Raw genomic sequence first — 24901 nt, 5'->3', positions numbered from 1 at the left:
TATCCCACCCCTCTAGGTGGTCACAAAGCACCGAGCTCATCTCCCTGTGCTATGCGGGGGCTTCCCACTAGCTATCTATTTTACATTTGGTAGTGTATATATGTCCATGCCACTCTCTCACTTCGTCCCAGCTTACCCTTCCCCCTCCCTGTGTCCTCAAGTCCATTCTCTATGTCTGCGTCTTTATTCCTGTCCAGGTGCAGTTTCTTTACACACATTTTACATCTATATCATCACAGATGTCACATAATGATGTTATGGAGTGAACAAGTGTACGGTTTTGGGGGCTCTGAGGCCATTCTTCCTGGGTGGGACCCTCTGTTATCTCCCTGCAGGCTCACCCACAACCATTACACCCACAGTCAGTCATCCGTTTCTAGAGCGAGCAGTAGATAAGATACCTGTCACCCCTGGACACTCAGTGGGCATTTCCCCCAATGGGGCCATTTTCCTGCTTTACCAAAACATAACATTCCAACCAGAAAATTTCAGATGTCCTCAGCTCCCCTCTGTGCCCATCACAGCCCCTGCCCCCACCCCCAATCTCCAGTCTGTCCCTGCTTCAAGTCTTGGCGGTTTGGAGAGTGAGACCTCTTGGGCTGCAGATGGGCCTCAGTCCAGGTCTGACGTCGCCTCATGATGCTACATTGGGAGTGCCACAGAAATGCTGCTGTGCTTTTCAGGTGACCCAAAAGTCACCCTTTTCCCTCTGTAACTGGTATTTTCCAAGGGGACATCATGAGACCAGGCCACTGTCTGGCTCCTCAGTCAGATGTCCACTCATCAGCCTGGGCCTGCTGCTGCCTCACAGCTGAGTCAACCACGAGGGTTGCCAAAGGGTGACAATCTGTCTCCATCATTCCTTCCACATTGACGAGAAGATTTCCACCAGAAGAACGAGCTTTTACTTCTCCCTTATTTATTTATTTTGTATCAGTACTGACCCTAATTTATTCAACAGGTATCAGTGTTTCTCCAAGGAGCTAAGACCTGGGCTCATTGCTCCTGGGGCTTCAGTGCATCCAGGCCCTCTCAGGGGAAAGAGCTTGGTAAGACAGGTTGGTGTGACACACGCACACACCATAGCCCCTTCGGAATCCTTCTGCACATGCATATTAACAAGCAGATCACCCCAACACCTCGGTCCACCCCTCAGAATTCTCTAGCCTTCTTTCTTCTGTGGCTCTAAAATCACTCTATTCCTAGGAAGAAATAAAGTTTACACATATAATCCTTCAATAACTTCCCTGTTTAGAATGGAAAGGGGAAGGTTAGGCAAGCAAAATCAGTCATATATACAGCCAAGAAACATACACCATGCAATCAATCTGAAGGCAAGTGTACCCTTAAAAGTTCAACACCATTAAGATTACTAGACAGTAAACATCACTTCAGGTGGGGATACAAGTCCAAACAGTAGTTCTGTTTTTAAGATTGTTTTTTTCATTCTAAGCTAATTGGGTAGCAATTGTATGCTTTTAAATGTAGTCTGTTCCCTCCTAGACTGATAATTAAGAAGGCAAGCCAAGTTGGTTTCTTTTAAAATAGTCAGAAATGATAATTAAGAAGCTGAACACACACACATATAAACATAATCAATGCTAGAAACTCTTTAGAGGTAATTTCACAACTTTCTCTTCATAACGTTTTTAATATGTAATTATGCAAGCAAAATAATGAAATGCAAGCAGATGATGGAAGTAATATTCCAGATATTCACTGACAATTTTATCATTACTAAGGTTAAAACTCTCTCATTATTTCACAAATCTCAAAGTAATGTCCAAAGCATTGAAACTGATTATAATTTAAAGTAACTATGGTCTAATTTAAATTTTTTCATAGAATCACAGACTTTTTGAGTTTTTAAGGTGTTTAGTTGCTTTTTCAAAAGACAAATTACACACCCACACTGCCACACACAATTTATCGATCTCTTAACATTTGCAGGCCCTATGCACTTGACATGCATTAGCTCATTAAATGTTCACAGCAGTCATATGAAACCATTGGTATAATGCCCATTTAAATGAAACTGAGGGGACTTCCCTGGTGGCACAGTGGTTAAGAATCCGCTTGCCAATGCAGGGGACATGGCTTCAAACCCTGGTCAGGGAAAATCCCACATGCCGCGGAGCAACTAAGCCCGTGCAAAACAACTACCGAGTCTGCACTCTAGAGCCCGCGAGCCACAACTACTGAGGTCTGCACGCCTAGAGCCCATGCTCCCCAACAAGAGAAGCCACTATGCAATGAGAAGCCCGCGCACCCCAATGGAGAGTAGCCCCCACTCACTGCAACTAGAGAAAGCCTGCACGCAGCAACGAAGACCCAACGCAGCCAAAAAAAAATAAGTAAATAAATAAATTTATTAAAAAATATAAATAAATAAATGAAACTGAGGCTTGAAAAATTAAGATACTTGCTCAAGATTGCACAACTAGTAAACTGATTCAAACCTAAGGCAATCGGATTCCAAAACCTGAGCTCATAAACAATTCTACCATTTAACATTTCTAAATTCAAATATAGTTGTAATACACAGGTCAAGTGTGATTACAATCAACTTGTAACCTAATTCATGCTGGCAACTGATTTTGATGGTAGCAACAGAAACATTTTTGTTGGGAAGCATAATAGCCCCTACAGGTTTGTTCATATATTCCATGTGGTATAAGACTTAAGTCCCCAACAGTAAAGGGCTCCTGATCTAGTGAAGGCAACTTGTCGTGTCTATTTTTTTTGGGGGGGGAGGGGGTGGCCCGCACCATGTGGCTTGTGGGATCTCAGTTCCCCAGCTAGGGAGTGAACCCCGGCCACGGCAGTAAAAGCCTGGAATCCTAACCACTAGGCCACCAGGGAACACCCCTGTGCTTATTTTTATTAGAAGTCCACAGTTTTCTCTCCAGAGGAGTCAGGTTGCAGAGTCCAGGCGCTTTCTGGAGGTTCCTAGCTTTTTCACACAGGCCTTCTGTCAGGGTGAGGACGGACTGACTCTCATATAGACTTTCTACTAATTCTTCTCCTATCCATAGTCCCTCTATCAGAGCTTCCACAGAACAAATCAACTTCCTTCAAGGGTTAGGTCTCAGCTTTCTCTGGTCCTCATCAAATAACACACTGTTATCTGCTTCCTGTATGTTACTGCTGCCTTCCTCTGGCCTATTCTTCATCCTTGTGCATTATGTCTTTTAAAACACTCTCTACTGTCATTTCAGAAGGGTTTTAGCAGGGTGCCCAACAAAGGCAGTGTGTTTGAATTGTCCATTTTCAAGGCCTTTCATGTTTATATTTTCAATTTTCCCTCATACTTGATGAATAGTTTGGGTATACAATTGAAGGTTTATATAATATTTAAATTACATTTTATATATAGAGCTAATGATATATGACCAAACTTGTATTCTAGAGTCCTATGTTAAAATGCCTTCAGTTTTTAAAAATGGGAAGAAAATATATGAACCATTGTCAACTCATGTCCATAGAAACAGAGGACCCCCCCCACCTCTGGGACAAAATAAAATAGGGCACAAATAATTTATGTAAATAAAATTTTAAATGGTTGAAATTTTGGGGGCTTCCCTGGTGGCTCAGTGGTTAAGAATCCGCCTGCCAATGCAGGGGACACGGGTTTGAGCCCTGGTCTGGGAAGATCCCACATGCCACGGAGTAACTAAGCCCGTGCGCCACAACTACTCAGCCTGCGCTGTAGAGCCCGTGAGCCACAACTACCGAGCCAGCGTGCCGCAACTACTAAAGCCCACTCACCTAGAGCCCGTGCTCTGCAACAAGAGAAGCCACCACAATGAGAAGCCCGCGCACCGCAACGAAGAGTAGCCCCCGCTCGCCACAACTAGAGAAAGCCCACGCACAGCAACGAAGACCCAACGCAGCCATAAATAAATAAATGGTTGAAATTTTGTATTACATCAAATCCTGATGGTTTAAGGAAAAATAAAATAAAATGAATATTAGGCAAGAGAATTAAAACGTGAGAGGGAAAACAAACCTTTGTAAAATAGTCCAAAGGACGATAATAATTTATTCTATTTGCACAATACTTCTAACTTTGACAGGTCTTTACATATTTAATCACAGGATAACTTTATGAGGCAGGGATATAAAATTATGCCCATTTTAAAAATAAGAAAATAAAGGCTCAGAGACTTGCAAGGCTGCTCCAATGACCCCAAGCCCAAAGTAAAGAAGCCAAGCTGAGCTGGCCTCCTGACCCCAATGCCTTTCTCGAAGCAAATTTCAGGTGACCCACAGTCCGGCTCAGTGCTGATCAGAGTGAGGGAGGTCAGAGTGAATTCACCCTAAAACCAATAAGGCTTACGCTTCAGGGACCAACATCCCCCTCCTCATACATGGGCTCCTTTCAAGCCCCTCTACTGAATTTTTATTTTATTTTATTTTATTTTTTAATTTTATTTTTTTTAAGATGTTGGGGGTAGGAGTTTATTAATTTTATTTATTTTTGCTGTGTTGGGTCTTCGTTTCTGTGCGAGGGCTTTCTCTAATTGTGGCAAGCGGGGACCACTCTTCATCGCGGTGCGCAGGCCTCTCACTATCGCGGCCTCTCTTGTTGCTGAGCACAGGCTCCAGATGCGCAGGCTCAGTAGTTGTGGCTCACGGGCCTAGTTGCTCCGTGGCATGTGGGATCTTCCCAGACCCAGGGCTCGAACCCGTGTCCCCTGCATTAGCAGGCAGATTCTCAACCACTGCGCCACCAGGGAAGCCCTGAATTTTTATTTTAAAAACAAACTTTTTTTTTTTTTTTTGTGGTACGCGGGCCTCTCACTGTTGTGGCCTCTCCCGTTGCGGAGCACAGGCTCGGGACGCGCAGGCTCAGCGTCCATGGCTCACGGGCCCAGCCGCTCCGCAGCATGTGGGATCTTCCCAGACTGGGGCACGAACCCGTGTCCCCTGCATCGGCAGGCGGATTCTCAACCACTGCGCCACCAGGGAAGCCCTAAAAACAAACTTTTTAAAAACAGTTTTAGAGTGAAAGAAAAATTGGGAAGATAGTACAGAGTTCCTATATCATTAACATCTAATATTGGTGTGGTATATTTGTTACAATTAAGGAACAAATCTTGGGACATCACTTTTATAACTAAAGTCTATACTTTATTCAGCTATCTTAGTTTTTGCTTAATGTCCTTTTTCTCTTTCAGGATTCCCACCCAGGATCCCACATGACATTTGTGAGAGATAGGAAAATTCACCTAGATCCTTACTCTATACACCTCCTTATATCCTGCCATGGGTGTAAGTATTTTGCTTATTATTATTTTTAATAAGGGGCTCCCATTTTTCCCTTAAAGACTCAAGAGAAAATGCATAGTTGTTTTTTGGGTCTTAGAATAACACACGTCTTGTCATCTGGCCACAAACGATATAAGCATCCCCTTCAGGACTGGGCATTAGGAAGGGGCCAGCTGATCCTGGGCTTGACTTGAGACTCAAAACAGGTAACAGGAGAGTAGCAAACACGGAAAATGCTTTCATTTATGCATTTCTCTACAGACCATCCATGAACTGGCAAAATGCATCCTGTAACAATTCAAATTTTCAGCATGGAATATCTCTTAAATTGATTGAGGGCAGAAGGATTTCATCGCTGCCTTTTGTCCTGAAACTGCTTTATTCTCCTAGAGGACCTCTTTATTTTTTAAATGTTTGTTTATTTATTTATTTTGGCTGCTCCGGATCTTAGTTGAGGCATGCGAACTCTTAGTTGTGGCATGCACGTGGGATCTAGTTTCCTGACCAGGGATCAAACCCGGGCCCTCTGCATTGGGAGCGTGAAGTCTTACCCATTGGACCACCAGGGAAGTCCCTAGAGGACCTCTTAAGTAAAAGTATTTCACGTTCATCCTCTCATACATGATGAGGCCTACACACATGATGAACTTGGATTGACCAGTTCATTCACTCAAAATGATTTGCAGAGTGTCTACTGTGTGGAGCTATTGTGGACTGTCAGACCTGTTTTTCTTTGCCTGGCAAGCTTTCTTATTACCCCTCCTCTGGTAACAGACCTGTCCCTGTTCACAGGATTGGCTCAGGCCATCACAGACTGTCAGCTCCTCACAAACAGCATATGATGTGTCCTGGGCCAACTGACAGGTAGATGCTGGGAGGACAAAATCTTTTCCTACAGGGGTTGCTCAGCAGACAGCCTCTTCCAGGCTGTATGAGGCCCGTGTGTTGTCCTGACAGAGAACCAGCAGAGAACCGTGCAGAGATGAGGGCCTCACAAGGGCAGGGAAAATCCTCTAATCTTGGTGTGATCCCCAAGTGCAGGCAACCTTTCTTTGATTGTCTGAACTACTCCAGCCCTCTACTACTACTGGAGTGACTAACTTTCCTTTTTTTTAAAACAAAATTTATTTACTTATTTATTTATGGCTGTGTTGGGTCTTTGCTGCTGTGCACTGGCTTTCTCTAGTTGCAGCGAGTGGGGGCTACTCTTTGTTGTGGTGCTTGGGCTTCTCATTGTGGTGTCTTCTCTTGTTGCGGAGCACAGGCTCTAGGTGCGTGGGCTTCAGTAGCTGTGGCACGCCAGCTCAATAGTTGTGGCTCACGGGCTCTAGAGCACAGGCTCAGTAGTTGTGGTGCACGGGCTTAGTTGCTCCACAGCATGTGGGATCTTCCTGGGCCAGGGCTTCAACCTGTGTCCCCTGCATTGGCAGGTGGATTCTTAACCACTGCACCACCAGGGAAGTCCCTAAAATTCCTTTTTTGCTAAGCCAATGTGAGTTAAGAGTCTGTCCCATCCTCTGTCACTTGCATTGAAAGAGCTCTAATAAAAACCACGGGCACTTTGTTAAATGCTGGGTATGTCCTGGTGAACAAAATAACAATGAGCAACAGGAAAGTATAAATAAAAACCACAGTGGAATACCACAACATACACACCTGAATGGCTACAAACAACTGACAAAACCAGTGTTGAAACTGAATTGAGCAACTGGAACCCTCACACCCTGCTGGTGAGAGTATAAATGGGCACAGTTACTCTGAAAAACTGTTTGGCAACACCTCAAAGCTGAACATACATCGACCCTAAGATTCAGCAACTCTACCCAACATAAACATGTACATGTGTCACCAAAAGACATGCACACAGCAGCACTATTTACAACTGCCAGGACCTGAAAGGGCCCAGGAACAGAATACTGGGTGAATGCTTTGTGGCTTATCCACAGGACGGAAGGCTACATGGCAATGAGGTGAATGATCACCAGTTATACTCCACATGGACGGACCTCATATGGACACCATATGCAGCGACAGGTGCCAACTCTGTCCTGTAGAGTCCTGTGGCAGGTGGGTGGGCTCTGGCCCTGGTGCTGTGGAAGAAATGACAGAAGGGAGCACAGGGGCTCTGGGGGCTGCTCTTGCTCTGCTTCCTCTTCTGGCCGGTGGTTCTATAATTTTATAAGAAATTATCCAACTGTATATTTATGATGTGTGCCCTTTTCTGTGTCTATATACTTCAACAAAAAGTTAAAATACAAAAGACAGCATCCCTGAGCCCATGAAGCATACGATCTAGTGGAGAAGACAGACATTAAACAAGTAAATACGCGAATGCCTCCCCTCTGCCACTGTCATCCAGCGTGGAGAATGCTTTGTTCTTTTCTTCATCTGGAAGCTCTGTAGCCATCAAGATTACTTTGCTGTCTCTTTTGCATCTTTTCCAACTCTGTCATGTCTGTCCTGAAGAGCAGTGACCATAAATGCATGAAATATTGTGTACAGATATTCCAGGATTTGGGACAAAGAACATAAAATCTATTTTCTTTTACCTGATCTTCCTAAATTAAGACTAGCAATCTGCAAGCCTTTCTTGATGTAGAGGTATCTGAAATACTGTTTTGGGAAGCAGTCAATATACCTTTTCTTGGGTCACGATTAATAGCCAAGGGCACATCTTTTTGTTTTTTTTGGTTGCTGCGCAGCATGTGGGACCTTAGTTACCTGACCAGGGATTGAGCCCGCGCCCCCTGCAGTGGAAGCTCGGAGTCTTAACCACTGGACCACCAGGGAAGTCCCCAAAGGCACATCTTTTGATAAGTATTTTCTGGATTTTTTTTTTTTTCTTGAAGGTCTTATCTTATGCACAGTAAATTTTTATTACTTTTATGTGTGCTCTGGATAATGTTTTCAGTGCATTCCCACCCTCTGGGTATTTCAATGTGTGGAAATGCTTAAAGTTGTCTGAAAATATGGAGATCTTACTGTTAACTCCCTCTTGGCTCATTTACATAGAAATGCAATTGTTTAACACTTCTCTTTTCTGAAAATATGGTCACATGATTTTGTTCAACTGGAATTAGTTGAATCACATTTGAAATAAAAAAGGGCCAAAAGCTGCAGCTTAGAAATTTTTGTTACATGAAAATTTTACTTGTAAAGACATTTGTTTGAATGTTTATAAGCTTTCTACTTATCTTTCCTAATCTCCTTCTATTAAAGTTCAGCTAACTTGTACATTTAAATAATATTTGAAGAAACATACTAATTTCCAGAGGCTGAGGCTGACCAAAGAAATGGAAAAGGCCTGCACAAACTTTAGCTTTATTTGGGAATAGAGAGACATTGTGTTGAAGGGCTGGAGGGGAACTCGGGCCCCAGGACCCCAGAGGCTCGCACAACTGTCCAATGTGGATTATGCACCCAGCAATAAGAGAAAATGGAAACAGGATGTGGGCCAACAGAGTCAAGCTTTTTTTTAAAGATAAAATAGCCAAAGGACAGATTCTAATTTCCTAAAGGTCATACTTTAGCCTCACACAAACACATATTCCATGCTGTTTTAAATATCAAAAGCTGAAAGCAGAGCATTTACACATTTGTAACAGAAAGAGGGTTCTTTATTTACAAGTGACATAAGCACTGAATACTAACCAGATGTAGTTTACTGCCTCTTATAAAGAAGAAAACATACAGAGAAGAAACCAAAGTTTGAGCTTGAAAAAAAATCTTAAAACAAGTGGTTAACAATTTGTTATACTAACAGAACTAGAGGAGTTGAAAGCCCTTTGCTGAAGCATGCCTCCACTGACACACTATTAGTGAACTTGCTTAAGCAGGGCCCTCTTGTTTCTTCCAAGAGCACTTGCAAATATATGGGCTTTTCTGCCCACACCTTTGTATGTGAAAGTGATGATGTTCTGGTAGGATGCTCCTAAATGACTGGCCTGAAGACCCTGATTTATGCAAACATGGTTATGAATGTCTGAAACCATTTAATTAATTACAAGAGGAAGGTGATTACCTCGAACATGCTTTTCCGAAGTAACCAATCTTCAAGTTCTTGAGGCAAAAAATATAATCAGCCTTTTCTTTTGGGGGGTGGGGTGGGCAGTGATGGTGATACTGTGCAGTTCGTGTTTATCAGAAAAATACACTATTTTAAACATGTTAAAAACACTGTAATCAAAGATTGGATAAAGACTAATAGAGTCAGGAAATGCGAACATATGGTTATTTTCTATTTAAATTACAACTAGACTTTGCAAGATAAGGTAGTTTAGAAAGGCATTCAACAACAATTTGAACTATCATAAATAGCTGAAGTAAAATAGTTCAGTGTGAAAAACAGATCTGCAGGATGCTTAGTTTGAAATCTATCTTAAAACCATACAGAACCACTTCAGATCCACTAGAGTATCTATTATAAAAAAGACAGACAGTAGCAAGTGTTGGTGAGAATGGGGAAAGTGGAAACCTCAGACATTGTTGGTGAGATGTAAAGTGGCACAGCCACTTTGTAAAACAGTTTGACAGTTCCCTTTTTCCTCCTTTTTAAATGTCCTTTATAAATTCTGAGATGATATATTCACGTACAAAGTAAAGTTATAATTGTTCCTTTAAACCTAGTCCTTCTTTTCACACAGAATCCTGTCATTCAAATCTTTCTGCACTGGGACAAACAACTGAGGATATCTGACAAGGTAACATTCTTCTCTTTAAATATAGCATCTATTTCATTCTCTCTGTCTGGAACTCTTATTAGATTACGCTGAACCACCTAATTCCATGCTTCTTAACTGAACTCATTTATTTTCCATCTAATTATTTTTCCGTTCTTTGGGTGATTTCTTCAAATAAATCTTCTAATGTTCTCTTTAGTAATATTTGACGTGTTGTTTGATTTATCCACTGGTTTCTAAATTTTAAAAATTCTAATCACATTTAAAAAATTTAGAGTCAATTTGTTTCTTTTTCCAATAGACTTTTGTAAAAAAAATTGTCCTATATTTTAAATTAGATCTATTTGTTTAGTTATTACTTTGATATCTTAAACCTTGTACTTTGTAGTTTTTGTCCAGATTGTTCTATAATTCTCACTTAACAGAAGTTTGTTTTATACAATTAATGTATAATTTTTTAAAAAATATTTATTTATCTATTTATTTATTTATTTATGGGCTGTGTTGTGTCTTAGCTGCAGCACGCAGGATTTTTTGTTGGGGTGCCCAGGCTCTTCGATGCGGCGTGTGGGCTTCTCTCTAGTCATGGCACGCAGGCTCTGTAGTTGCGGCACGTGGGCTCTTTAATTGTGGTGCGCGGGCTCCAGAGCGCGTGGGCTCAGTAGTTGTGGTTCACGGGCTTAGTTGCCCCGCGGCATGTGGGATCTTAGTTCCCCGACCAGGTATCAAACCCGCATCCCCTGCATTGGAAGGTGGATTCTTAACCACTGGACCACCAGGGAAGTCCCAATTAATGTATAGTTTTTTAATGTGCACTTGCTTCATCTGGGGTCATTTTTGTCTGTGACAGTTATGTATGTGTGAGAATTTCCCTCCAGGGAAGTTTCAGGGTGGCTTCTCTCAGAGCCTGGAGGAGTCCCTGTATCTACAATTTATATTCCTTTCCAGATTTGGGCTTCTACCTAGCCCACACGTAGGCAAGGTAAACTGAGACCCTGTATATATCTATGTCAGGGATCTGAAGAGGTGAGTTTCTCCACCTGCCAAGTTCCCTGCAGCTCCTTTGGGGTGGCTGGCGGTTTTTCCTCTTCCTTTCAACTGACGGAAGTCTCTGAGGCTCCAAGCTCTGGAAGGAGGATCCACCCTAGCATCTGATGCAGCCCAGGCTGTCCTCCATCTCTGACCCAGGGCCCAGATCTGCTCTGAGATGCTGTGGGCTGGCCAACACCAGCTCCTGCTCTCGCTTTGATTTTTCTCCTTATTTCTGTCTCTCAGGACATTTTTACTTCTTTCTTTTGAGCTTGACTATGTACTTAAAACATGTTGTACTTAATCCAGAATTTCTGTAAGATTAAAATGGCAGGGGAGGGTACATATGGTCATCTCAGCCTGCCACATTTCCTTTTTTTTTTTTTTGGGCCATGCCACGAGGCATGAGGGATCAAACCTGTGCCCCCTGCAGTGGGAGTGTGGAGTCTTAACCACTGGACCACCAGGGAAGTCCCTGCCGTATTTCTTTAAGTCTCCTCTTGCTTTCTTTTTGGTGAGAAATATCACATTTTCATTTCTCTTTAATTATATGAGTAATTAAAAAATGCATTCTCACTATAAAAATTAAATGGTTAAAGCTAAGTTAAACTCTACTTTGATATAAGCCCAATTCTAGTCTCCACCCCTCTCTCCCGGGATGAGTATCTTGCAGATCTCTTCTCATGTTACAGATCTCTATGGACCCACAGCAAATAGGAAAGTTACACCTCAATTAAAAATACCTCAATAGAGAAAATTTAATAAATACAATCATACTACACCATATTGTTTTTGCATTTCTTTTCTTCCCTCAACAATGTGTACTGAAGAGCTTTTCCTGTGAAGATAGAGTTGCTGTGTTCTTTTTAATGACTGTGTAGTATTCCACTGTGAATAATTTTCAAGGGTGTGTCAGCCTATGAGGGAAAAGTTCCTCAAAGGAAGGGAGTGCTTTCAGAAGAAGGAAGGGAAGGTGTTGGGCACCAGACAACTGATGTCCACCCTCTACCACCATGTTCTACCAGGCACTCATTGCTACATACTCTAAGTATGGTGTTGAGACCATTCCACAGAACGTGATGGACACCCCTCACCAAACTTGGGGTCAGATGTCAACATTGATGGTTCCACACATTGCAGTAGGGTGTGAAGAGATTTATTACTCACATAATGAGGATTCTGGGAGGGAAGGGCAGCTAGTGTCCAGCTGTGGATGACAGTCATGAAATGAGCCAAGTTGGTACTGGGGGCGGGGGGCAGTGGAGTGGTGAGGAAGAGTCCCTGAGAAAATATGAGGAAGCAGGATTAATTACAGTGGTTTGATTCAGTCTTTGATTCCTATCTGACATGGAGCATAATGCTTGCATAGGGTTTGTGATGGCTCAAGAAACTGAACTAAGATGGATGGACTTGGAGGGCATTACACTAACTGAAAGAAGTCAGACAGAGAAAGATAAATACTATATGATATTACTTATATGTGGAATCTAAAAAATACAACAAGCTAGTGAATATAACAAAAAAGAAGCAGACTCAAAAAAGATACAGAGAACAAATGAGTGGTTAACAGTGGGGGCATGGGGAGAAGGGTAATATAGGGGTGGTGGAGTGGGTGGTACAAATTTTGGGTGTAAGATAGGCTCAAGGATGTATTGTATAATACAGGGAATATAGCCAATATTTTATAATAACTGTAAATGGAAAGTAAACTTTAAAAATTGTATTAAATAAATAAATAAACTGAACTTAGGAGAGTCATCGAATTGTAGACAGAAAACATGGTCACTGCTAAGTGCTTGATCATTGCTAATTCTCCCCTCCAAAGACATAAATAAGCTATTTTCAGCATGAAAGCAGTTAAAATTTACTTTCACTGTTCTGAATTACAGATATCAAATGGCATACCAACATAAATAGATGATGGCATGTCTCCTCCTGCAATCGTGCTGGTGATTTTATAGTGAAAATATTGTTTGTTTCACTAAAGCCTGCTTGAAATTCGTCAGTTTAAAAGCAAAACAACTCTTAACCAGAGAGGAATTTGCTTTTTGTGTGTTATAACAAATGGTTTTTAACCACCTCTAAAAAAGAAAAAAAAAAACCTCTCAGTAATTTAAGTATATATTCAGAAAAAATTAAACAAAGCAACCACAGTCCTTGAACATTGTATATAATAATTAAAGGACAATTCTCATGAGAAAGAGCTAAAAATTATATAAAATCTCAATAATCGGGACTTCCCCGGTAGCCTACCAATGCAGGGGACACGGGTTCGATCCCTGGTCCGGGAAGATCCCACATGCTGCAGAGCAACTAAGCCTGTGCAACACCACTACTGAGCCTGCGCTCTAGGGCCCGCATGCCACAACTACTGAGCCCGCATGCTGCAACTACTGAAGCCTGCACACCTAGAGCCCGTGCTCAGCAACAAGAAAAGCCACTGCAGTGAGAAGCCCACACACCTCAATGAAGAGTAGCCCCTGCTCGCCACAACTAGAGAAGGCCTGCACGCAGCAACAAAGACCCAACGCAGACAAAAATAAATTTTTAAAAAAATCTCAATAATCACTTATAAGTATTGTTGTAAATGAAACAAACTAAAAAGAAATAATCAGTAAATATTTACTGACAGATTAATAGGCAAAAAGCTTGCCTTAGGCTACACAATAGAGCACTCCAACAGTATAAAGATGTTCTCTTCAGGAAGTAAAGATAAATACATGCTGATTGAAGAAAGTTATATTAAATTTTAATAACTTTTCTCTTTCTTACAAAAGCTTTATCTGGGATAGTCTATGTGAAAATACTTTTGTTAAATATGTTTAACTCTGTACTATATTATATCACCAACACCCAGCCAAGCTTTTATGACCTGCACTTGCCCTAGAGATCATAGTTGATAGGACCAGGGGTGAACACATGATCCAAGCTGGTTAAATCAGGTTTTCTGGAAAAATCTGAAATTGAGGGCCATACCGCCAATCTGGGAAGTTGCTTGAACTGAAGGTAAATAGGCTTGGGTTCTTTGAGATGGGCCATTGGCCACATGCCTGTCAACACAGTGGGAGCTGTCCTGCAGAATGCAAGACCTACTGAGAGGAGAATGAAGTGAACATACAGAAAATGGTAGAGATGATTTAACTCAGAAAAAGAAAGCAAGATGAGAGTCCGTGAGGACTGCGTGGACCATGAGGGTGACCTCATTCCTGGTCCCAGGCCCTTGGGAATCCCTAATGCCCTTCAATAAGAGGGTATTCTCAGTGTCCTTTCAATACACCCATGTTGTACTTAGGCTTATTTGAAGTTTCTATTACTTGCAATCAAAATGTATTTACAAACAAAATGGTCATTTCAATTCCATTAGTGACAATAAAGAGTGTGGGATGGATGAGGGAGATATTTTTGCAGAAAGACTATCTAGGTCATCATGAGTGAACATAGATATTAAAATAGAGGCAGAATCAAGCTCTGAATTATTTGTTCTTTGCCTTTGGTCAATCTCCTCAGTCCTGAAACAGTTCTTTTTAAACAATTTTTCCAGCTTTACATTTATTTTCCTATGGAGAAGATTCAGTGACCTCTTCATTCTGCCATAGTTGGGAGTTCCACCACAATTGACTTTTTAAATTTTATTTAAAAATTTTTTATGTTTGCCTCTTTTTGATTAGCTTTTTAAAATTTTGCTTTTTCCCATATATTAGTTGGGATGTCACATGCTCTATTTCTGTATGTCAAATGGTTACCTTAGATATTTTATCATGCATATTCATCAAAGTCCAAATTAATCCATGTCTCAATCCTCCTCACGAACAAAGGACTTTACAGCGTTCTAATTTCAGTCACACTTGTACTTTTGAATCTAGCTTAAAAAAAAAAAAGACTTCACTTAACATTATTATGACTTTATTATATGGTCACTGTTTGCTGTATTTACCATATTCTTTGCTCCTATTGCTTCTTACATCTCAAACCTTCTTAGATCATTTTTCCTCTGCCTGAAGAATATCCTTTAATTCTAACATGAACATCTGTTAGAGGTAAATTCTCTCAGTTTCTACTTGTATGACTTTCACTTTTATTTTTTCCAAGTTTTATCGAGATATAATTGACATATAAGACTGTATTAGCTTAAGGTGTACCATGATTTGATATATGTATATATTGCAAACTGATCACTACTGTGACATTTTTATGCATGTTTCTGTATATACATGTGCACATATTTCTTTCGAATATATACCTAGGAGTATGTGTATCTTCAGCTTTTATAGATAATATCAAAGTGTTGGTACCAATTTACCATCAAACATCAGTATATAAAAATAGCTATTGTTCCATATTCTAACAATTGGTACTACCAGTCTTTTTACTATTAATCATTTTGGTGGTTGTGCAATGGTATCTGATGGTGATTTAAAATAGATTTTCCCTCATTTGACTAGTGGAGTTGAACATTTACATGCATTTATTGGCCATTTGAATTTTGGGATCAGTCTGTTCAAATTGCTTGCCCATTTTTCCCTATCGGTTTTTGGAGTTCTTTACAAATACTGCCTGGGATATACCAAATCCTCAATAAAACACGCTTGCCATATAAATTACTTATGATTGCATTTGCCATTTAATGTACCAAGATATATCCCATATCAGTAAACACAAATCTACTTTGTTATTTTTAAGGCAATAAGGCAAGGCATTGTATAGATATACAATATATTGTAACTTAACCAATTGTCTATTGATAATCCTTTAGGTTCTTTGTAATTTTTCACTATTTTATATACTACAATGAATATTCTTCTAAGATATTTTTGTACATTTGTAGAAGCAGAATGGCTTAATGTTGAGTAAAGGCTGATAAAATGACCTATATAAAAAAAAATCTATCAATTTATATTTCTATCGACAATGTGTAAAAGTGCTTATTTTGGAAAGAGTTTGAAAATTCTCTTCTCTTAGTTCCTGTAATTCTTGTAAACCTTGCCCAAAGTCCTGGATAAAGCCTTTATTATAAATAAATGGGTATATAAATATATATATAAAAAATATATATTCTTTTTCATATTCTTTTCCATTATGGTTTATTACAGGATACTGAATATAGTTCCCTGTGCTATACAGTAGGATCTTGTTGTTTATCTATTTTATATATACTAGTTAGTATCTGCTAATCCCAAACTCCCAACTTATCCCTCCCCTTTCCCTCTTGGTAACCATAATTTTGTTTTCTATGTCTGTGAGTCTGTTTCTGTTTTGTAAATAAGTTCATCTGAATCATATTACTCAGCCATAAAAAAAACCGAAATTGAGTTATTTGTAGTGAGGTGGATGGACCTAGAGTCTGTCATACAGAGTGAAGTAAGTCAGAAAGAAAAACAATTACTGTATGCTAACACATATACATGGAATCTAAAAAAAAAAAAAAAAAAAAAAAAAAAAGGTTCTCAAGAACCTAGAGGCAGGAGAGGAATAAAGACGCAGATGTAGAGAATGGACTTGAGGACACGGGGAAGGGGAAGGGTAAGCTGGACAAAGTGAGAGAGTGGCATGGACATATATACACTACCAAATGTAAAATAGATAGCTAGTGGGAAGCAGCCACATAGCACAGGGAGATCAACTCGGGGCTTTGTGACCACCTAGTGGGGTGGGATAGGGAGGATGGGAGGGAGACACAAGAAAGAGGAGATACGGGGATATATGTATATGTATAGTTGATTCACTTTGTTATAAAGCAGAAACTAACACATTATTGTAAAGAAATTATACTCCAATAAAGATGTAAAAAAAAAGAGTTTTTTAGATTCCACATTTAAGTGATATCATATGGTATTTGTCTATCTCTTTCTGAATTACTTCACTTACTATGATAATCTCTAGGTCCATCCATGTTGCTGTAAATGGCATTATTTCATTCTTTTTTTATGGCTGAGTAGTATTCTGTGTGTGTCTGTGTGTGTGTGTGTATGTGTGTATATATATATATACACTACATCTTCTTTATCCATTCATCTGTTGATGGACATTTAGGTTGCTTCCATGTCTTGGCTACTGTAAATAGTGCTGCTATGAATACTGGGGTGCATGTATCTTTTCAAATTAAAGTTTGCTTCATTTATGTGCCCAGGAGTGGGATTGCCGGATCATATGGTAACTCTATTTTTAGTTTTGTAAGAACCTCCATACTGTTTTCCATAGTGGCTGCACCAATTTACATTCCCACCAACAGTGTAGGGGAGGGTTCCCTTTTCTCCACACCCTCTCCAGCATTTGTTATTTGTAGACTTTTTAGTGATGGCCATTCTGACTGGTGTGAGGTGATACCTCATTGTAACTTTGATTTGCATTTCTCTAATTATTAGCAATGTTGAGCATCTTTTCATGTGCCTCTTGGCCATCTGTATGTCTTCTTTGGAGAAATGTCTATTTAGGTCTTCTGCCCATTTTTTGACTGGGTTGTTTGTTTTTTTGCTATTGAGTTGTATGAGCTGATTGTAGATTTTGAAAATTAAGCCCTTGTGCATTACATCGTTTGCAAATATTTTCTCCCAGTCCGTACATCATCTTTTCATTTTGTTTATGGTTTCCTTTGCTGTGCAAAAGCTTATAAGTTTAAGTCTCATTTGTTTATTTTTGCTTTTATTTCTATTGCCTTGGGAGACTGACCTAAGAAAACATTGCTATGATTTATGTCAGAGAATGCATCACCCAGATACCAAAATCAAAGATGCTACCAAAAAGAAAATTACAAGCCAATATCTCTAATGAATATAGATGCAAAAATTCCCAACGAAATATTAGCAAACTGAATCCAACAATACATAAAAAAGATCATACACTACAATCAAGTTGGATTCATCCCAGGGTCACGAGGATGGTTCAATATATGCAAATCAATCAATGCAATACACCATATCAACAAAAGAAAAGAAAAAAAAACACATGATCATCTCAATTGATGCAGAAAAAGCATCTGATAAAATTCAACATCCATACATGATAAAAAAATCTTACCAAAGTGGATACAGAGGGAACATATCTCAACATAACAAAAGCTATTTATGACAAACCCACAGCCAACAAAATAGTGAACAGTGAAAAGCTGAAAGCCTTCCCACTAAAATCTGGAACAAGACAAGGATGCCCAATCTCACCACTTCTATTCAACATAGTATTGGAAGTCCTAGCCACAGCAATCAGACAAGAAAAAGAAATAAAACAATCCCTTTTAAAATCGCATCAAAAAAAAAAATCACTTAGGAATAAACCTGACCAAGGAGGTGAAAGACTTATATGCTGAGAACTATAAAACATTATAAAGGAAACTGAAGATGATTCAAAGAAATGGAAAGATATCCCATGCTCCTGAATTGGAAGACTTAATATAGTTAAAATGGCCATTCTACCCAAAGTAATCTATAGATTTAATGTGATCCCTATCAAATTACCCATGACATTTTTCACAGAGCTAGAACAAATAATCCTCAAATTTATATGGAACCATAAAAGACCCAGAATTGCCAAAGCAATCCTGAGGAAAAAGAACAAAGTTGGAGGCATAACCCTCCTAGACTTCAGACAATACTACGAAGCTACAGTAACCAAAACAGTCGTATTGGCACAAAAACAGACACATGGATCAATGGAACAGAATAGAGAGTCCAGAAATAAACCCACACACCTATGGTCAATTAGTCTTCAACAAAGGTGGCAAGAATATAAAATGGGAAAAAGACAGTCTCTTCAACAAGTGGTGCTGGGAAAGTTGGACAGCTGCATGTAAATCAATGAAGTTATAACACACCTTCACACCATGCACAAAAATAAACTCAAAATGGCTTAAAGACTTAAACGTAAGACATGACACCAGGAATTCCCTGGTGGTCCAGTGTTTAGGACTCTGCACCATAAAAGACCCAGAATTGCCAAAGCAATCCTGAGGAAAAAGAACAAAGTTGGAGGCATAACCCTCCTAGACTTCAGACAATACTACGAAGCTACAGTAACCAAAACAGATGCCATGCAGCACAGCCAAAAAAAAAAAAAAAAAGAGACCATAAAACTCCTAGAAGCGAACATTGGCAAAACATCCTCTAATTAGGTCTTGAAATCCCCCCTACCCTCACAGAGAAATCTTCTCCCTCTCTTGAATTATTGTAATCGTTTCTTAAATGGAGCCCTGCCCCTAGACTTGATCCTTCCACTCACTTCATAAGCCAAACTACAGAGTTATCCATCTACTGATAAAATGCCAAACTGGTTATGCTCCTCTCCTGTGGCCTTTGGGTAAAGCTCCAAACCTCCAACATCCCTTTTAGAGCCTGTGGAGATCTGGCTGCTTCTCTCCTGCACTCAGTCCTCCACACCTCACAATCACTTTCGCTTCCCAAAAGAAGCAAGTTTCATCGGGCCTTTCTCCTACGCTATCCTCTCTGGCTAGAACATTCTCTCTTACCTTATCCCTCTGTATCCAAACTCTTATTTAACTTTTAAGTTTCAGTTTAAATATATCTATAGTCATATTTAATCTTAGGTTTGAGATGACTCCTAGACATTGAAACAGATATGTCAAGAAAGCAGCTAGAAATTTCCAGCATACAGATGGTAATACAGATGATCAAACTCACCTGGAGAGAAATTATAGCTAGAGAAGAGGTTTCAGGCCTGAGATCAAGTCGATGAAGAGGAGGAATCAGCAAAGGAGATTACTAAGTGAGGCAAAGGAGCTGGGCTGTAAAAACCAAGAGATATGAGTGTTGGAAAGACGGGGGGAATCATCTGTGCTGAATGTTGCTAAAAACTGCTCTGACAGCTCCAGATGGGTATCTCCTGCATATTTCCAATAACACCCCACAACCCAGCCACAGAAGTGATCATACTGTTTAATACCAAGGCAGCCATTTGTCTGATCCCTTAGTAGTAAGAACTGACTAATTGACTGTAAGTAAGAACTTTGTCAACCTTATTTATCGTTATAGATTTCAGCAGTGAGCTCAAGATGCACTCAGTAAAAAAAACTTGTTGAATGACTTAATCACCGGCACACATACGTGTAAGTCCTCAAGGAATTTATATACATTTGGGGAAAACATATGGAAACCACTATTTATAATACAAAGCAGAGTGTAATCAGTGCTGGCAAAGTAGTACAGCCAGCGTGCAATGGCTGAACTGTGGACCGTGAGAGAGTTTCCTGGAAAAGATGATACCGAAGTTAGGGACTGCAGAAAAGAGCAGGCTATCAGAAAGTGGAGGCTTGAGGTTTTTTTTTTTTTAACATCTTTATTGGAGTATAATTGCTTTACAATGGTGTGTTAGTTTCTGCTTTATAACAAAGTGAATCAGTTATACATATACATATGTCCCCATATCTCTGAGACTTGAGTTTTTAAAACAATAAAAAATTGTTGTTAATTACCCCACTGTGGCAAGGCAGAGGTTATTTACATATGTGCCTGTGAGTGGCAACACTCAAACTCTTCACTCTGGCAGAAATGCAGGGTAAAGATGAGCATTGTACTTAAAAATACTATTATTTATGCATTAGTTATCTCAACAGGGTATGACCATGGATAATTTTAGTCTTCTTTACATTTTCTAGCAATTTCTAAATTTAGTATTCTGCTATAATTTGCAGGGAGGGGTTTAGTTTTATTCTTTTTACGACCAGAGTTCCATCTGGGCAAATTGAGAAAAGAACTTAATTCAAAAACGATATCTTTGTACATACATAAAAAAGTCAGTAATTTCCAGAATACTATTCATAAAAATTCCACAAATCTTAGAAGAGTTTGAAAACTGCATTCACAAATCTGGCAGAAGTAAAATTAAATTTCTGTTTAAAAATGGAAATACAACATAATAAATGAAGTTAACATTAATTTTTTCCTACTCTTGGATGCTGAAAGATTCTAATGGAAATGAAAAAGATGAGATCACCCACCAGTAATGGGGAAAAAATGAGGCCATGGACAAACACACTGTTTTGATTTATTAAACCTCAAGCAAGCTTCACTTTATCCCCCATGAGTGATTGCTTAACCGCTTGCCAAAGTCTTCTTTTCCACTAAATACCTTTGTAAATATTGTGGTTACTCTGATTTATAGCCATCTCCTTCAGACAGTGTATCAGTAGAAAAGAATCCCTTTCCCAACAAATGTTAAAACTACCATATGTGTAATTGTCTCACAAACCTCACGCTAAGCATGGGTTTCAGAGTTTGCAGGAGGAAAATTATAGGAAAAGAGCAGTTCTGGAGGCTGTGTCTGCGGTGACTCATCCCAAAGTGGGAACGCCATATCCAGAACGCCAGAGAGAAACACCTGAGTTGTCAACAGGGGACTTTTTTAAAGATAAGAACCTAGTCCCAGAGAAGGATGTGACTCACCCAGTCCTCCCTGGGAGGCAAGAGGCCAAGATCAATTCTGGCCCTGATGCCTCTGAAGTGACGTTTACCACGTCTGCTCTCCAAACACTCAGGCAATCTGTTTTTCATCTCGAAGGCGTCTGACTCCTATGGCTTTATGGGTGTGTGGAGCCATAATGGTGATGAGAGTCAGTTTCTGCTGATGTGGGCTGCAGAACATAGTTCTACCAATCCTTCCATTTCTGCTGGGGGAAAGAGCACTGGAGGGGCGAGCTGTAAAGTGACTCTAGCTTGACTGTTGTGGAAAGAAAGAAATCAGACTAACTTGAAGTCACTCTTAGTTCTCCCATTTCTCAGCAAGTCAGGCAAATCATTTAACTCTGTGAAGCTTTAGTTTCCTCATTTAGCCTCTGTAATACTTCAGCTTTCTTCCTCTGTAAAGTGGAGGATAACAAGGTACAGCATTGGGTTGAAGGATTTATTGAGCACCGTGTCCAGCAGAGAACTAGGCATCTGGCACACAGTGGAACTAGTTAATGCTGCTGGTTCCTTTGTTTCTCTTCTATCCCCATCATGTATAGGAACAGGCGAGGACCTGACTCTGCCAATGCACATACTAAAATGTCTATTCCTAGGTTATTTTGCAACTCTACAAAACTAGCTAAGTGTTATAATAACATGCATTATATTTTTAGCTTTGAATGAACACTCTTATGGCAAAAAATGACTTACTGTAGTTTTTAAGAATGGAAATTAAACCATAAATACCAAATGTGATTTTCTTTGCACAAAATTTCTCCTCTACAAAATTTAACCTAAACTCTCTTGAACTCTTGTCAGAATATTACAAGTGTTAAAACAGGTTAGTTTGGGTAAGCAAAACAATATCCTGGCTATAGGGACATGATATAAACTCACATCTCCTTTCAAGCCTAAACTTAAATAAACATCTATAAAAAGCAGAGACAAAATCAAAATTTAAAACCCCTCTGAGCGGTAAAACCAGTAATTAGGTAAATCTTGCATTTCTGTATTTCCATGAGTTATCTAAAATAAGGAATACAGGAGGAATAACAAGTTTTGGAGGGTAGATAGTACATCTTGTTCTTCTGGATGTGCTGATGCAATATGTGGGAGAGATCTAAGCCAAGTTGAACAAATGGAAGTTGGCAATTTGCATATAAAGCTCAGGAAACAGTTTAGAGCTTAGAATAGATCTGTAGCTCACTGGTATATGTTAAAGCAATGTGATTACTGCTCGTTTATGTTTGCTTAATGGATGAACAAGATCGTGAGGGAGAACAAGGACAGATAGAGAAAAGGGCTATGGAGGATGGGGAACATCAATGTTTACAATGTGTAAGTGGGTGGGGTGAGGGCAGTAAAAGATGATGAGAAAGAAAGTAAGAAAGATAGAAGTAAGAACAGACTGACTTCCAAGAATAGGGCAATCAATAAGAAAATGACAGAAAAAAAAAGAAGGCTGATTAGATAGCTTCTGGGGGCCACTGGACATTTGAGAGGACACTTTCAGAACCACCATAAATGCCACAGCAGAATCGCAGTAGTAGCAGAATTTGTTAAGGAACAAATGGGAAGTTGAATACATGGAGGCATTTCCTGTAGATATTCTTTTAAGAAATTAAGGAGAAAATGGGAAGATAAAATAGATGGCAGTTTGAGGACAGCCAGACAGGATATAGTAGGTTCTTTCTGGCTTACAGAAGCTGAATATATTAGTAGGTGAAGAAGAACAAATTATGATTATGCAAAATGCCATGCTACTGATTCAAGGACACCAAGATTCCATTGAGACACAGTCACTGCTATCATTGAACACCTGGGCATGAATGTCACACTCTCGAGACAGTTGAGTCATTTAGGCTTAGGTCATGAATACAAAAGAATGGACACCTGGGAGGTGTGAATTCATACACAAGACCAGACTGGCAAATATTAAAGGTCTCCTCCTGATCCACAGATAAGTTTATGAAGATGCTCTCTTCAGTCATGTATGAGAACCTACTTGCTTCTCACACATTTATTTGCTGTACTTTTTGTACCGAAATCAGATTATTTCTGAATAGTTTCCTTGATTTGTATTACACTACAGTAGCACTTTGCTTATCTCAAGAGCAAAGTACATTTAGAAACATATGATATCACAGAGGACATCATTTTTGGGAATTGTGGTGTATCACGAAACCACTATACCCAAGTCCTTACCATATGATTTCGCCACTCAGAATATTTTCTTCTCTGAAAACTATGGTTCCCACTCATGACATTTCTTGGTTTGTAATCCTAGTCCCACACTTAGACCTGGGTGAGAGGGTATCTTTGGAGTCTCTGAAATGGGCTCCACACTGGTCATCCTCTGGCTCTCCCCTTCCCACTAAGCAAGGGGGCCACATGCTTTCTCACAGCTAGCACCTCCCCATCAAGATCATGCTCTGGGCATGCACCTAACACCCCAGAGTTTCCTGCCCTAGTGGCTTACCTTCCAGGGCCCATGCAGGCCTCTTCCCTGGCTCTATCACCCTAAGGACACACCCAGCTGCTAGTGTGAGCAACCCTAGGCCCAAAGGGTTTGCTTGTATGCAGTTGAGGAGGAACTTGGAAGCATGGGCTGGGTGTCCACACAAGCAGGGCAAAACTTGGGGCAGAACATGGCATGGGGTAGGAGGGAAATGGTCACCATCCTGCTCCTTCCTGAGCCACCATATTCTTGTGGAGGCAAATTCTGAGAAGTTCAGCTTTCCAGGTAGTTACAAAGGATGCTGGACAGGGCAAGAGAATGGAGCCCCAACATAATTGAGTTAACTATTTCCTAGCTTGATTTATAATTTTGCACATTTGTAATATCATATATGAACCTTCATCCATACTCTTGCCTCAATCCCTTCATCCTTTCCAGCCTCCCCAAATGATTGTTCCTGCAGCACAATAGGAAATCAAATGAAGATGAAATGAAGAAATGATGGGCCCTAGGAACACTTGTTATATCAAATGTAATCTCTTACACTTTACTCAAATCTTAATACAAGGAACGGCACGAATTCATTAGATTTTTCCTCTTATCAAGACTCAGCAGGGACTTCTCTGGTGGTTCAGTGGTAAAGAATCCACCTTACAATGCAGGGGACGCAGGTTCGATCCCTGGTCAGGGAACTAAGATCCCACATGCCGTGGGGCAACTAAGCTTGCGTGCCTCAACCAGAGCCCACGTGCTGCAAACTATACAGCCCACGTGCTCTGTAACCCACGCAGCACAACTACAGAGCCCACACGCCCTGGAGCCTGTGAGCCACAACTAGCGAAGAGAAAATCCACATGCCACAACTAGAGAGAAGCCCGTGCACCACAACGAAAGATCCTGCATGCCTCAGTGAGGATCCCACATGCCGCAACTAAGACCCGACGCAGCCCCAAATAAATAATAAAATAGATAACAATCTTAAAATAAAAAAAGATTCAGCACCCCAACATCCTCAAGTTGCATCATTTGTTCACTTGAGTTTGTCTCCACACCTAGAAGTAATGCAGAGAAACCCA

The 24901-nt window shown here is 40.1% G+C and overlaps 2 protein-coding genes across 4 annotated transcripts in view; one reads left to right on the top strand and one right to left on the bottom strand.

Annotated features, from left to right (window-relative positions):
• The window catches only part of CENPP (centromere protein P), a 242670-nt gene that overhangs the window by 6451 nt on the left and 211318 nt on the right, over positions 1-24901 (bottom strand). The window contains exon 6 of one of the 3 annotated variants that reach the window (XM_007111296.4): positions 12147-12260. The exons of the other annotated variants lie outside the window; for them this stretch is intronic. Coding sequence (XP_007111358.1) covers positions 12147-12260 — 114 coding nt within the window. The remainder of the gene's footprint in view (positions 1-12146; positions 12261-24901) is intronic. 3 annotated transcript variants of the gene reach the window in all.
• Positions 9510-24901, top strand: part of ECM2 (extracellular matrix protein 2) — a 67044-nt gene continuing 51652 nt past the window's right edge. The window contains exon 1 of the mRNA XM_028494138.2: positions 9510-9971. The gene's annotated coding sequence lies outside the window, so the exon portion shown is untranslated. The remainder of the gene's footprint in view (positions 9972-24901) is intronic.

This window comes from Physeter macrocephalus, chromosome 9 (assembly GCF_002837175.3).
Source record: "Physeter macrocephalus isolate SW-GA chromosome 9, ASM283717v5, whole genome shotgun sequence".
NCBI lineage: Eukaryota > Metazoa > Chordata > Mammalia > Artiodactyla > Physeteridae > Physeter > Physeter macrocephalus.
Note: the sequence above shows the minus strand (reverse complement) of the source record. Positions and strands in the feature narration are given on the sequence as shown.